This window comes from Lissotriton vulgaris, chromosome 3_1 (genome assembly GCF_964263255.1).
Source record: "Lissotriton vulgaris chromosome 3_1, aLisVul1.2, whole genome shotgun sequence".
NCBI classification, from domain to species: Eukaryota; Metazoa; Chordata; class Amphibia; order Caudata; family Salamandridae; genus Lissotriton; species Lissotriton vulgaris.
The window spans coordinates 1,083,242,033-1,083,257,787 of record NC_141689.1 but is presented as its reverse complement, the minus strand read 5'-3'; the positions used below and the strand labels follow the sequence as shown (position 1 = coordinate 1,083,257,787).

Sequence of the window (15,755 nt, the reverse complement as noted above, 5' to 3'; positions counted from 1 at the left end):
CGCGATTGACATAAACTAACATTACAACCTGTTCAGCATTCTATGAATGAGTGAATTATATTCTGCCTCCAAAATCATGTGGCTGAACATAACATCCAACCGTTTGTCAAGAATAACAGCGTGGAAATATTTAAATAGAAAACAACAAGCTAGAGATGCACTTTGTGGTATTAGCGTAAAAGTAGAGTCTCATAAAGGCTCAGTAGACAAGGATTGGATAAAACAAAGGGAAGACAGGAAGGTCTCCGTCTAAACTCACAGGAGGAACGTCAATGTATGTCCTCATGGGCGAACGCGGTGAGGGGTTATCTTCACGCCGCATATCTATATAAAAACAGCCAATGGGACAAATCACTTAAAGTGAAATAATCAAGTCTCAGTACAAGAATCGGACTAGCAGTGCAACGCTAGGTCATAGATTCTCGTATGGAAGTCGGTACTTAAATTTTTGCAGGCGACTCCCCGCCGAATACCTATCCGAACTCCACCGCGGCCTGGTGTAAACGCCGAATGGACCGCGCTGCTTGTGTTCGTAATTCCTGACCTTAACACGTGACCGCGTTATGTGGTCGCGTGAGTCGTAGTATCGTCCCAAGGTGTTAAGGGAGACGTACTATTATTGTTCCGACTCGGTGTGTTGGAAAGTCGGAAGGTGGGTTAATTTTAGCGAGTCTTACAAGTATTCATAAGGCATTCATAATCGTTTAGTTTATCGATGCTGAATGCCATAATACACGAACATTAGTCCATGCAGCTACACATGCAACTTAGGTTTTTCTCTTTTGGGACAGAAAGATTTGCTGCCAATTCGTGTGAGAATAACAAAAAACGCTGCATGGAAAACAGACCCACCTGGGAAGAACACACAATGCTAGCATTGACTATCTCTATGACAAGTTGTATCTAAACTCATCCAACAGAATAATTAGATGACAGCCTTATTAATAATGAGATTATTCAATACCCTTGGTCACCTGTTGTTTTTTGATGATACATCCGCCTTGGCCTATATAAACAATGTGCATAAAACTGCAGTAAATCAAACAAAAGCAAAATGCATTTTTTTAATGTTTTTGCAGCAACATTAAATGGTGCAAAAGTTATTTGTGCCTAATGGTAAGCGTTTTGCCTTTCTGTGCATCTTAAGTCTTGTGCATCTTGTTGACTTGAGATTCCTTGTGTAGGATTTCCCTAATCCAGAGCACAGGCATTTTTAGGGTGAGCATGGTTGGCACAGACATCTTGTGGAGAATCTGAAAGCTTCCCTGGGAATGCATTCCACCCATTGCTTTCCATTGACGTTGTGGCTTGTAACTCACATTTGCTTGCTTCCTATTTTTTGGCATTATTTTTTGGGGGACAGTCCAGCAGGTTTGTGACCCTCCTGTGGCTCATAGCCTGTTCACCATTGCTCCTTGTATTCTTCCCCACGTGTTCGCTTTCTGTAAACTGACCTTTAGATTTTCTTCTTATCTTGTCATATTTGCTGTGCTTTCAAAGACAGAGGTCAAATGACAGACTATGTCTTCTGTGAGAGCTTGGTGTTTAATTTTCTTTCTATGACGATAAAGTGAGAGGATTTATGTGACAATCTTGCTGGGCACCCATGTGAGTTGAGAGGATGTAGGATGTTATTTTTTTGTAGCACACAGCAAAATGTTAATGTCTGTAAATGAACTGTGTAAATATGTCAGACTATATTAAAATTAGGAAAGCACAAATGAATCACTTTTTTGTAATTCAGAGGTGTGGAAGAAACAAATATTTTTATATGATCAAAACAAACCAATACACTTGGTGACAACATTTCCACACATTGTCATTTGTGTGGTGTACAGTTTTGTCTGTAAAACTATATGTCTGAGTGAATGTAATGGTCATTTGAATTGAAATTGTGTTGTCTGTAATGGCAGTGTGTTACCACACCATGAATACTTCACTCTGCGCTAGTCAACTCTAGCCAAGTTAACTCTATGAAACTCGACTCCACTCTACTCCAGTCTACACCAGTCCACTCTACAATACTTTGCTTCAAAATACACTTTGACATTCTACAGATCTTTACGCTATGCCCCTCTACTACATTCTACGACACTTCACAGCACTCTATGCCACTCCACTCCACTCTACGACACTGTACTCACTCTCCACTATAGTCTACACCACTCTACTCTACTCTACTCTACACCAAACTACTCCTCTCCACACATCTCCACTCCTCTCTACACCACTCTGCTCCATTCTGCACCACTCCACTCTACGCCACTCTACACCACTCCACTCTACGCCACTCCACTCTATACCTCTTCACTCTATGATACTGCAATATACTACACTCTACTCCATTTCAATCTACAACACTCTACAGCACACTACTCCACTCTAAGCCACTCCACTCTACTCCATTTAACTCTACTCCACTTTGTGGCACTGTTGGCCACTCTACTGCACTCTAAGCCACTCCACTCTACGACACTCCACTTCACTCCATTCAAGATACTCCACTCTATGACACTTTGCTCCAATCTATGCCACTCTACGCTGCTCCACTCTACCATCTGTATGCCACTTCACTCTAGGCTATTCCCCTGTATGACACTCCAATCTACAACACGCCACTCTGTTACACTCTATGGCACTCTACACCACTCCACGACACTCCACTCTATGACACTCTAAGACACTCTATGCCATTCTATGCTACTCCACTCTAAACGTTTCTCTATGACACTTTACTCCACTACACGCCACTACACTGTATTACAATTTACTCCACTCTACACTACTCCACTCCACTCTCCTACACTCTACAACAGTCTACTCTACTCAATGGCACTCCACTCCATGACACTTACTCCACTCTATGCAATGTCACTTTATACCCCTTCACTCTACATTACTCCACTCTATGACACGTTACTCCATGCCATGACACTCCTCTCTATGACACTTTACTCCTCTCTGTACTACACCACTCCATCCTACAGCACTCCACTCCCCTCTATGGCATTCCACTCTATGACACAATACTCCACTCTATGCTATGCCACTTTATGCCCCTTCACTCTACATCACCACTCAATGACACTCTACTCCACTCACTCTAGTCCACTTGATGCCACTCCATTCAATGCCACTCTACCCCACTCTGTGCCACTCTACGCCATTTCACTCCTCTGCGGCACTCAACTCCCTTCTACTCCACACCCCTCCTCTCTACGACCTTCCACTCTACACCCTCCACTCTAAACCTCTGTACTCTACTACACCACGTCATTACACTCCACTCCACTCTAAGACACTTCAATCTTCGCCACTCTACTCCACACTACACCCCTCCATGTCACTCCACTCTAGGGCCACTCTATGACACTCTAGGCCCTCTATACCACTTGACTCAATGCCACTATACTCCATTCTATGACACTCTACTCTCCGGCTCTCTACTCCACAATACTCCACACTATGATTCTCTATGACACTTAATGCCACTCTACGCCACTCCAATATATGACACTCTATGCCACTTTACTCCACTCTATTCTACTCCACCCTATGCCACTCCACTCTATGACACTTATCACCACTCCACTCTGTGACATACCACTCCACTCCAAAGCACTCTACTATACTGCGCTCTACAACACTTTCTTCCACTCTATGGCACTTTACTCCACTTTATGCTATGCCACTCTAGACCCTTCCATTCTACATCACTCCACTCTATAACACCCTACCCCCTTCACTCTATGCCACTCTATGCCAGAAAACGTTACTCCCCTCCACTCTATGACACTCCACTTTGCAGTACTTCACTCACCTCCTCTCCACTCCATGCTATGCTCCTCCACTCTATGCCCCTCTACTCTATGCCCCTCCACTCTATACCTGTCCACTGTACAACCCTCCACCTAATGACCCTCCACTTAATGACCCTCCACTCTACGACCTTCCGCAACACTTTGTGACACTCCACTCTACGCCATGGTACACCACTCTTCACCACTGTATGCTACTCCACACGCAACTCTACAGCACTCTACACCACTTCACACCAATCCATGACACTCTACTCAACTCTAAGCCGCTCTACTTCACTATACGCCACTCCACTTTACGCCACTCTACTTCACTCTACACCACTCTACACCCCTCTACCCTATGCCCCTACCACACTCTACTCCACTCCACCCCACCTCTACCCTATGCCCCTCCACTCTACGCCACTCCATGTTATGCCACTCCACTCTAAAACATTTTATGTCACTCTACACCACTCCACCTCACCTCACTCCACACTACTCCACTCTAATCCATGGCACCACACTCTATTCCACTCAATGACTCTCCACTTTATGACACTCCACTCTACGAAACACCTCAACATGCCAGTCTATGACACTCCACTCTATGACACTCCACTGTATGACACTCCACTCTACGAAACTCCACTCTATGACACACTACTCTATCACATTTCACTGTACAACACTCTATGCCACTCTACTGCACACCACTCCACTCCATTCCACTCCATTCTATGTCATTGTACACCACTTCACTCCACAGCACTCTCCTCTATGCCACAAACCTTCAGCCATTATAAACAGCAGCTACACTAGTGTACAACACGGCTAAAACACATTGGCAAAGCCAATAACTCTTGCATAGGCGAGACTGAATGACTTTGCCAATATTTGTCTGTTCTAAGCACATGTTCATCAGGTGTGGCCCATGCAAAGAGTGACGATGGCCGTTTTTGTGTCAGACTCATATTACTGGACCCAAAAAGTGCTTTCCCCAGTGCAGGCGCAAACTCATGCGTTTGAATAAGGCCATGCCATAATGCAACTAAGAGCACACCGCCATGGAATCGCATGGATGCAGAACTTGCACCAGTGCATTCCATACTATAGAAGGGGCGGACAAGCGTGTGCAGCCCTTTCTGTTATACCAAAGTCAAATAGTGTAAGCACATCTGCGCCCTAGTGGCACTTTGTGTAATACAGCCACCAGTGTATGGTAGGCTCAGCGTGTTTTAAAAAAGCAAGCCACATGTAAATATCTAGGTGCAGATAGTACTAACGTGTGTCAATTGTGATTATCTTGTGAATGGTGGAGTTTGACCATTTCCTGAATCAGAGTCACACATTGGTTTGTAAAAGCATGAAGATCGAGATGCTGCTTACATCACTTCCTGTTGCGCGCAGTGCGTCCCACTTTGGATGACCTCCACTGTTGTTATTTGTCGAGGATGAATGAAGGTGGACTCTTTCTTGACACACTGGCAGCGCAGCCTCTCATCCGCTAGGGATTCATTGATGGGGAGCTCCTCTTTCGGCTCTAAAATGAACCATACAGGGTTACAGCAACACTGCTCATGAGAACATTGTCTGCCACTCACTTTCTTCTTCACAAGGCAAAATGCCTCTCAACAAGGAAGACTGGAAATTAGCCTAAAGAAAATAAATGCCCCCTTAATGTTACTAGAACATGCCTTCTGGGTTTTAAAAAAACAGTCCTGCTCAGATTTTAGTTCTAAAAAGCTTACATTAATTCTCTGCTTTTCTGTACTTTATATACTAAGCAATGTTTGTTTGTAGGGTTGTGTTGTCATGGCATAACGAGTATCTTAGGAAGAGCTAAACAGCAGGACAAACTAAACCTTAAATTGTTACATTTCCTGATTCTGCCCTTGAGAATAGGTCTTTGTTGACTGTTATTGCCCTTATTTGAAGTGAGCTGATTGGCCACCGCCATCCGAACATTCCTTTGCATGTTCTGGTACCAATGTTGCTTTTATTGGCAGTGTTGTTAATCGATCATTAATCAATGTGTATTTTTAATCTTTTATTGTAAAGTGCAAGTCAGTGCCTTTTCACCTTGATCTGTCAGAATTCGCCATGTGGCACTCACCAAAGTCTGTTTTAACCCCTTCAGGGGGAGGGGAGCCGCGTGAGGCACCGCAGTGCTCATGACGAGCTCGGCTCGTCATGCAGCACGGTGGTGCTGTGCTCATGACGAGCTGCCTGTTTCCGTAGAACACTCAACACAGCAGGGTAATTATCCCCGCTTGGGAGCGCCGCGGCGGTTATGACGAGCTCAGCTCGTCATGAGCACAGCGCCACTGTGCCTCATGACGAGCTGAGCTAGTCATGAGCACCGTAGGTGTTAATTGCTCAGCATTTAAAGCTGAAGCATACTCTACGTTATCACTAACCTCTAGAAATTAACCACCATACAGAGAAATGGAAAACGCGTCTCCCTATAGTCAGGGTCCCTGAAATTATGCGGCAAGGGAGAGCCACATTATGCAGCACATTTTGTGATTGCATTGCTTTATTATTTTGACATTTTTACACTTGTTTGCACTATCTGGGCATTATTTCCACGTCATAATACCAGTTTAAAACCCAAATAGCAATACGCTAAAGAAAGTACACCAGTAAACCTTTCCAAAGGGCCTTCCACTGTGCAGCAACATGTGTTGCTGCGCTTTTACTATCTTTTGAACCGTTTGAGTTATGAAGAACTTTTTTTGTTAAAATCTGCAGATTATGCGGCAGCTGGCGGATTATGCGGCTAGCCTTTAACTATGTGAAAATTGCTGCGCCCTCACCATCGCATAATTCCAGTGGCCCAGCCTAATGTTGTTAATAACCTTGGGCATTGAACAGATGAAGAAACCTGGTAAACATTCGAAGGCATGTTATATAAAACTCCTATCCCTTATTCCCTACGCATAGGAGCCATGACACAAAACAAGCACAGAGCACAGCTTGTTCCAGAAGTGACATCAGATCTTAAACCCTCACAGATATGTTTAGCAGGAGTATCATGAGTACATTTGAGCACATTTCGAGTACACTTGCAAACCCTCCTGATTTAGGCAGAAGATTCACACTTTTGTACGCTTCACATAAACCAATGTTACCTTTTGTCAGCGTTAAGCTTTCTCTAGCCATAGTGCTTTAAAAGAAATAGTGATATTTAAATTATTACAACGCCTCCTCAGGGGTAGTAAGCGCTATATAAATGCTATTTATTTTGTGGGAAAGATCAACACATCTGACATTCTTACAGAATGCATATCTCCTAAACAGAGCATGAAGAAAGTGAAAAGCTGCCTCTCTTCAGTATGTGTGAAGTGCTGACAAGCTGTGAGCCTTTGTGTCCCCTCTTCTGCATTTGAATCAGGTGCGAGGCTCCTGACTGCTGCCAGGCAGGAGACCCCAACAAAAGGAGGCCTGATGACCCCTGAGATTCGGCCTTTGTTATGGGCCCAGCAGGAATCAGAAATAAGAGAGCCACATCCCAGCCTGCACGTTGCAGATCGAAAGCAGACAACAGCGTGCAGGGGTTCCTGCTGAAAGTGTCCCGGTGTTTGGAAATTACACCGGACAAATTCAGAATCTTTCTTACTTGGGCCCAACTTCTTGGCAGGGTGGACGGCGTCCCCCTTGGCAAAAAAGTGGAGAGACGCTGTCCACCGCGAGTACCCCTGACTCGTGCCCTGCAAACACATTCTTCCAGCCATGACGCTCCCAAAGCAGTGTGCAGCTCATACACAGAAAAGATTGAGCGCCTTGTCAGCTATATAAATGCAGATGCTATACAATAGGCATCCACTGTGGACTGAAAAATTATTTAGGAGAAATGCATCTTACCTGCATACTTATCTTGACCTTCAATCAGCACAACCGCCAGAAGCCCAATGATCAGCTTGGCCAGCATGCCTGCCTGAGCGCCCCCTCTCTGCTCCTGCACCGGTGGAGATTGGAAAGTCTGCCTGGTGTGTTTGCCTGACTGGCAAGATGTGTCTATTTATACTGAAACCAGGTCACGTTTTGTTGGCATGAATGATTAACCAACAGACTTGTCCCTGTTACCTGGCTGCAGGAAATTGCGCTGCCTCGGGTAGTGAGTCACCTGGAACTTAGTAAGTGACAGAATGGGCGTGGCCCAGCTGACACTAGCGCGCATCCGTGGAGGAAGCAAATAGCATTCTGCATGAGTCAACAGTTTAGATTGGTTGGTAGAAGCAGTTGGATGTGATTTAGCACATGTGATGACTTCTATCAGGACCAGGAAGTTAACATGTTTGCTACTCTTAGGGGTGGGGTATCCGTAAGGGCTACCCTGTGCGTGCTTCAATGCCTCGCCAGGGGTCATAAGCACTATGTAGATAGATGCAAATCTAATGCATGAGATTGTGGGAATAGTCAACATTCCGTGTTGTGGGAAGCTAAAATATTGTATTGCAATGTAGGTAGTGTGTCGTCCTCTCACTGTCACCGCACTGTTTACACTGCATGCTCTCCAACCTTGCAACCTATGAGGATAATCATGTCTGTTAACTGCGGTCTTGACACCAGGTGGGGATTGTGGGTCTGCACTGATCAGATATTCTATATATTGTCCAAAGACTGTCAGTGTTTCAATCTCCTCTGACCAAACTCCACAGAAATCACCTTCTGAGGTCGTCTCTCTCAATCAATCAATCAATCAATCATCAAAATTTATATAGCGTGCTACTCACCCGTAAGGGTCTCAAGGCGCTGAGGGGAGGGGGATCGCTATTGCTCGAACAGCCAGGTCTGGAGTTGTTTCCTGAAGGAGAGGTGGTCCTGGGTCAGCTGAAGGTGAGTGGGGAGGGAGTTCCATCCCACCCATTAAAGCTTATTTACTACTTCTCTATTGCCTGTAGGTTTCCATAACACGCGCTGTTTTTAGTTTAGTTAAAGATCTTTTCTAAATTTACAGTTCAAATGAACACGGCGGCGCTGTTACGTTCTTTGGCATTGACAGGGATGTGGTGTGTCGCTGTATTACTAGAACCTACACCATTACAAATACGGCATTTAATTACTATTTATCTGTTTTCTTATTGTTAGAAATGGGATATCTGGTTGGCTTAGGCTTGCGCCAAAGCCAGGCAGAAATCACTATTCCTAAGGTAGGGTAAGGAAGTCACCCGCCAAGACAACCCCTGCTCACCCTCTTGGTAGCTTGGCACGAGCAGTCAGGCTTATCTCGGAGTCGATGTGTAAAGCATTTGCGCACGCACCCCCAGCAACAACATCCCAGGCCCCCCACAAAAGGAACTCACATCAGAATCACCCATGCATAGAACATTCAGAGGTGTAGGAGAAACACATGATGCATAAACATACATTCAGCGGTGTAAGGAACAAGGCACATGATGCATCAACAACACATTCAGAGGTGCAGGAGAAACACATGATGCATAAACATACATTCAGCGGTGTAAGGAACAAGGCACATGATGCATCAACAACGCATTCAGAGGTGCGGAACACAGGGTGCGCAAAACATACAACATGCAGTACATTTCCTAACACCCAAAAGCAATAGGACATAGATCATAACCGCATCTAAACCACAGTTAGCGCAGGAATCATAATAGCACATGAATCACTTTATAGTCCAGGTTGCGCCACTGCGCCAACACCTAAATGTAGCAGCTGCCCACTACTTGCTGGGCAGCTGAGGACAGGGACAGAACAGGGCCTAAACGCTGCAGCTGGCACTAAGTGCTGCGCAGCTGGGGAAGGCCAGGGTAGGGATGAAGGAGTGCGACTCACTCCTAAGTCCAGAACATGTCCCAAGAAAGCAAAACCTAAACTTAGCAGCTGCCCACTACTTGCTGGGCAGCTGGGAAGCAAATTGCGCCAGGGGCTCTCACTAGCCCCTCAGGATCCAAAAACTGCGCAAACTGGGAGCTCTAGGAATACATCTGCCACCTGTTGGAGCCCTCTGGGCTCTAGACATACAAGTGGTGCACAGGGGAGCAAAACTGTGCCCAACTGGGAGCCTTCTAGGCTCTAGGGACCATGCTGCTGCACACATCACGTGGGAGCCTCGCAGGCTCTGCACAAAAACAATGCCCCACGGTGGAGCCCTCTAGCTCGGGAACAAAGATGCTGGGGCTGTGAGCCTCTCTGGGCTCGTAGCAAAGAATACCCCCCAGAGCCTGTCTAGGCTCTAAACACAACTGGGGGGCGGGGAGCCTTCTCAGGGCTCTAAATCAACAATGCCCCCCGGTGCTGTGGAGCCTCGCAGGCTCTGAAGATCAAATGCCCCCTCGAGCCTCGCAGGCTCGTAAATACGAAGGGGCGTGCTGAGCCTCTCGGGGCTCGGCAACTAGGATGCTGGGGCTGAGCCTCGCAGGCTTTGAACAAATGTGGCACTCAAGAGCCTCTCTGGGCTCGTGACAACTGATGCCCCCTGAGCCTCTCTGGGCTCATGACAACTGTAATGCCCCCTGAGCCTCGTGGGCTCTTCAAAACAATTGTGGCGCCTTAAGGAGCCTCTCTGGCTCTGACACAATATGACACAATATGGTCCCATGAGCCTCGTGGGCTCTCGAGGATAATGGGGGCACTCACAAGCCTCTCAGGGCTCGCCAAACAAAATATGCCCCCCAAGCCTCTCGTGGGCTCAAAAAGCCATGGGGCCTCACGGAAGCCTCTCGGCGCCCCCTGCAAGGACTCTGCACCACTGGAGGGGAGGCGGGCACCGGCAATGTGCCCAGACGCCCCCCCCCCCTCTTTCCGCACACACTCACCGGCTCTGGGGCGGTCTGCGGCTGTCTCCTCGGCAGCGGTAGCGCTCGGAGGGGCTCTCTCTCCTCATGGGAGCCCCGCCTTGACCATGCACCCGCTTCGCTTTAGTCTTCACCCAGTCCCCCATCTCGGGACCGGGACTTAGGGTGGAGCAGCAAGGCTCTGGGACATTTCTCTCTCTGGGGCTCCCTCCTGGTCATGGGAGCCCAGCGACATTTGGCATCTTGTTCCTGGTGGCCCCGGGGCTCTCCCCAGCTCACGGGAGCCCCGGGCAGCCATCACTCGGCAACCTCTCCTCACCTGACCGCGGGGTGGGGTCCCGTCATCTTCCGGTTTGACTGGAGCACTTCTGGGTGTCCCTCGGTCCCGCCCACGGCCTGCCTGACTTCCTGCGGTGGGCCAGGCGGCGGGGACAGTTTCACGGGGCAAAGCTGGGTGGGCACCGGCTTTAAAGATAAGTAAAGCGCTCCCAAAGCGCTAGCAGTAAAATACAGCGCTTTCCAGTGCTATAAATAATCAACAGCGTCCCCAGGCGCTTAGGGGCGAAATAAAGCACTCCCTGGGGCAAAATAAAGTGCTCTCAGTGCAAGGGGCCAGATCAGCTCCAGAAGGGTAAAAGTGAAGCGCTTCTCAGGCGCTAGTGGCCCCCCAAAGTCCAGGATCATCACAAGATGGAGCAAGCAGCTCCCAAGGACCAGGAAAAGTCCTCCAGCCTCCCAGTCCAGCAGGCATTCAGGCAGCCAGGGGCTGGGCAGGGCCCAGGGAGGCAAGCTGTCCCCAGGGCCCCAGCAGCACGCCCCTGGTAGATTCAAGGTAGAAACCAGAACATTTTCGAAGAGGTCACAGCCTCTTTTTATACATGAAATTCCTTTGTCTAAAGGTGCAGGGTGGGGGGGAGAACCAGTTGCAGCTGGTCTGGGAGCACTCTTGATGTGCTCAGCCCCTCACTCTATTCACTGGCAGGGCTAGGGTCGTTAGACGCACCACAGGGGGCGGAGCCAGCATTGTGTGGGGAAAGCCCAGCCCTATTCAGGACCCAGGTGCACTCCTCCCCAGCCATCAGCATGCTAATCTCACACTCACCACCGGGCAGACCCATCATGACTCAGGGAGCCTGGCATCCCATCCAGCTCCAGCCAATCACACGTCAGCACCTTTACAGCACGCGCACAGCCATGTCTAGAAGTGGCACTTCCACATTAGACACAATCATGCCGCATATATCATTGCACAGCATTCAATCACACAAGTCCGCACATACCAAACTCAAACCTGTACACCCTACGCATGAGGAACTACCAGGGACACATACATTCCCCATGCATTCCTATGGGAGGGCAGGCCAACCTCACTACACCCACTCAGAGTGCGCACGCACTTTCCACTGGGACACAGTGAAAGTGCGCAGAAACAAAGACATCACTATAATTATTTAAAAACACCAGGCAAAAAGTTTAGGGGTGAACCTGCCAGAAGGGCTAAGTCCAACACTTATTTATTAATTAAGTAATTTATTTGTATATCACTAAATACGTTGCCTTTCAGCCTCCTCAAAGCGCTTAGTGATCTCTTGGGCACTAGACCTAGCACCTCACACTTACATCCCTTCTTTGATCTTTATTTCGCATTACTCTTGGGATTTGGAAGCCACTGAGATGCTTATCACAGAGACATAAAGCGTAAGTCAGAGCAGGGCGCGGCGTGCAGCAGCAGCAGCGAGCTGGACTGCTTGTATGCGAACCGGGGAGCTGGGCATCGCTGGGGCTGTGTCACAGGCCACACATCTGCCAGCTGCTCCTGCTACTCTCTCGAGGGAGAGAGCCCTGATCTGCTTGCCATCTCCCTCTCCCAGCCCCGGATCCCGGAGAGCTGTCGGCAGGAGGAAATTGTTTTAAGTTGTCGGGCCACCCATGAAAACATCAAGACTACTAGAGTATACCAAGCGCCATCTCAAAACCGCCAAGCACCAAGTGACCATAGCAGCACCAATGCAGACTTGTGCCCTTCCACATTTAGGAGAGTATTCAATTTACAATCAGGGCCGGACTTGGAACCAAAACTGGCCCTGGCAAAGTGTTTGGCCGGCCCCAGCGGGTTGGGGGTGCGGCCAAGCTATTTGCCGCGGCAGATATTGGCCGATTTCGTTACAGCGGCAAATTTTGCAGCTATGCTGCAAAAACGGCCCTGTAACAAAATCGGCCCCCAACCCTGGTGGGCCACCAGGGAATTGCCTGGCGCCCGCTATAGCCAGTCCGGCACAGTGTACAACAGAGCTCCTCTCCAGCACAAATCTGCCTAGAATTTGGCCTCATTGAACAAGATCTATCCAGAAGAGCGGCAACAGAAAAAATTGGTACAAGATCAGCCTACCACCTAATTGCCTAAATCAAGCCTTATGGTCAACACTTCAACACAATCAGTCATCTGAACACTATAAGGACTTGTACACTTCGATCAAGCAATTAGATCTCACAGAAGTAAGAGCATCAGGTGCAACGTAATATATATTCAGAATAGCAACAAACAGAACTACAAAAATGATCTCCATGATAGTGGACAAAAACAAGTTTATGACTCGCTTACATGCATGGATGGTAATAAAGCTTCATACCAACCTTTCTGCTGCCCCGTACATGCCTAGTGCTTTCCCACTGCATAAAAAACACAGATTTCTCTTTGTGTAAGGGAAACATACCAGCATTATAGACCACACCATCATGGAAATACACTAGTCCGATACTATGCAGACAATGTAATGATAAGAAAGAAGATCTTATACATTTGATCCAGGTGCGGCTTCTCCACTATGGCGGAGGAGCGTTGCCCCACTGCTTTTAAGTAGTGGGAAACAGAAACATAAAATGATAATAATTTGGTGTTATTATCATTTTAGGCTGCTTACTGCTGCTTTGTGGGCGGGTGAGTGGGAGGGGCTCCTCTGCTCTTGGAGGAGGGCAGGGGAGGATTGGTTTGCCCACTCCTAAGTGTGCAATGACTGTTTGGTGAGCCCTCTCGGGCCACCCAAACCAGTCATGAGCACTTTCCCCTTTTCCATGCAGGCAGCATTGCAGCCTGCATGGTGAACATGCCCAGTTCTACAGCCCTCAGACCAATCAGAATGTGGCATTGCAGTGTTGTGATTGGCTTAAGCGAGAAATATATGTACACTCAGGGAAGCCATAATAGCATGTTTCAATCCCAAAGATCCTCAGCTAAACTGTAAACTTGTAAAGGTTTTAGACATAGCCTGCTGTGATCAGTCCAAAGTACTCCTCACTCGCTGACGGAAACATGCAACAGACCATCCAAACAGGCCAGTGATGATGTTTGACCTTCCATTGTCCTTAGCAGGGGCGGCCTTAGGCATGTGCAAGCTGTGCACCTGCACAGGGCCGCCAACCCCCAGTGGCCGCGACGGCAATATATATCCTTAATATAACAATCCTCTGAGGATGGAAACATATTTGCGTGGCGGCCCCTGGCAGGGATTGTGGCCTCCAGCTCTGTTCCACTTCCAACCACCCTGACCCCTGCCCGGACCCCCTCTTCCGTGGCTTCCTATAGACGCTCCCTGCACAGGGCCGCCATGAGCCTAGAGCCGCCCCTGTCCTTAGTTAGAAATTGTCAAAGAACTGAAAAACAGACACTAATGGTGTTTGGCTATCTTAAAATGTAAACTGTTGCTTTATTGTTGGTATTTATTTTTCAATCATAAAGGCTTCTTCCCCACATTCCAGGTCGCTGGTGCAGAAATGTATATTTTAACAGCACTATTGAATGCATTGTGAATCATCAAAGAGACGATTGCACAACGAGAAGAATGTATCCTTTAGATCTATTTTAGAAGTTTAGTAAATATCATGTGCTTTTGTAAACATTGTCATGGTTTTAATTAACTGAAACAATAAAGACTTGTCTTGTGATATAATCAACAACACACTGGGTTATTATATACAGCTGAGCGAGTTATATTGGAACGGGTGAGAGTGCAGCCGATGGGGGAAATGTCTTGATTCTTGATGTTGATTCTGGCTGTGCTGGCAGGTTGTTCCTTTATTTTATCTTGTCATCTAATATTTAATTTATAGCCGTGTTCACTTCCATAGGTTTGTAGGTGGGTATAGATTAATGTTTGTGGAATGGAGCCAAAGGGTTTGTGTTGGGGACTATTTGCAAAGTTCTCTCTGATATTTTCCTGTTTTTCCTAGCAAGAATATTAATAAGTCCTCACTGTCCAGTTGGGTTGAGCAGGGCATCTTTCTTGAAGATTCTGGTCTCATCAGATCAAACACGTTTTTTTGTAATATTTCCCAATATTGGTTGGCTATTTCATTGACGCAATTGGTCAGTATTCCTTATTAAAGGTTGTATTACATTTCCTGTGTATTTTGTAAAATATCTTATTAAAATCGCTGTTCCGGGGGGCACTTCAGAGACTTGCACACTGAACTGTGAGTTAGATTATGCATTTGATGCTTTGCTCGCTTCTTCTTAGAGAAGTGACATTGTCGTGCACCCTGTGATTCTTATATTTCCTCATTTTTTTCAATCTGTGGGTGCAGTTTGGAGAGTTTTTTAGGTAAGAAAGTCTTGATGGTTTTCTTTAATGGGCTACATAAACCAAACATGGCCAGGCCAATATTTGTTGCTTGGTTGATGGTGATATATTGTCGCAAAGACCATATTTGACCTTTGAGCAGCACTGTTTCATTAGGAAATGTATTGCTACATGAGTTTCTTCACATTCTGTTGCAAATGCACATAGTTTGTTCAGCAGTCTAGGTTCATGTGTTAGAAATCCTTATGTTGTGCCAAAATTGCCATGCTTTGTAGTAGAGTTTGTTTTTAAGGGATTCCCTCATACATGATTTTCCCGGAGTTTTATATAGCACAAACTAGACCGGAAGTTATCAAAGCACTTCACATGAACACCAGTTGCGTTACAGATGGATACATTCGTTTTTGTTAGGCCCGGGGAGATTAAGTGATTTGAACAGAATCACAGGATGGTGAGCGTTCCTGCCGAGACTCAAACCCAGTTCCCTAGCTTCGAGGTCGACCACCCTAGCTGTTAGGCCACATCCTCTCCTCTTTAAGCTCTTCTAATGTCAGATGTTTAAGTTAACAGTGCATTGAATGACCATGCCCTCAAATGTAGTGTACATGGCT

At 47.0% G+C, this 15,755-nt stretch overlaps 1 protein-coding gene across 2 annotated transcripts in view; it reads right to left on the bottom strand.

Annotated features, from left to right (window-relative positions):
- The window catches only part of LOC147727449 (alveolar macrophage chemotactic factor-like), a 28,323-nt gene extending 20,369 nt beyond the window's left edge, over positions 1-7,954 (bottom strand). Inside the window, exons 1-2 of one of the 2 annotated variants that reach the window (XM_086961520.1) lie at positions 7,668-7,954; positions 5,190-5,343 (exon numbers count right to left, since the gene is read on the bottom strand). In XM_086961520.1, coding sequence (XP_086817646.1) covers positions 5,190-5,343; positions 7,668-7,734 — 221 coding nt within the window. In that variant the 5' untranslated portion in view covers positions 7,735-7,954. The remainder of the gene's footprint in view (positions 1-5,189; positions 5,344-7,667) is intronic. The other variant, XM_086961521.1, reaches the window with a different exon arrangement.
- Positions 7,955-15,755: the final 7,801 nt, after the last annotated feature.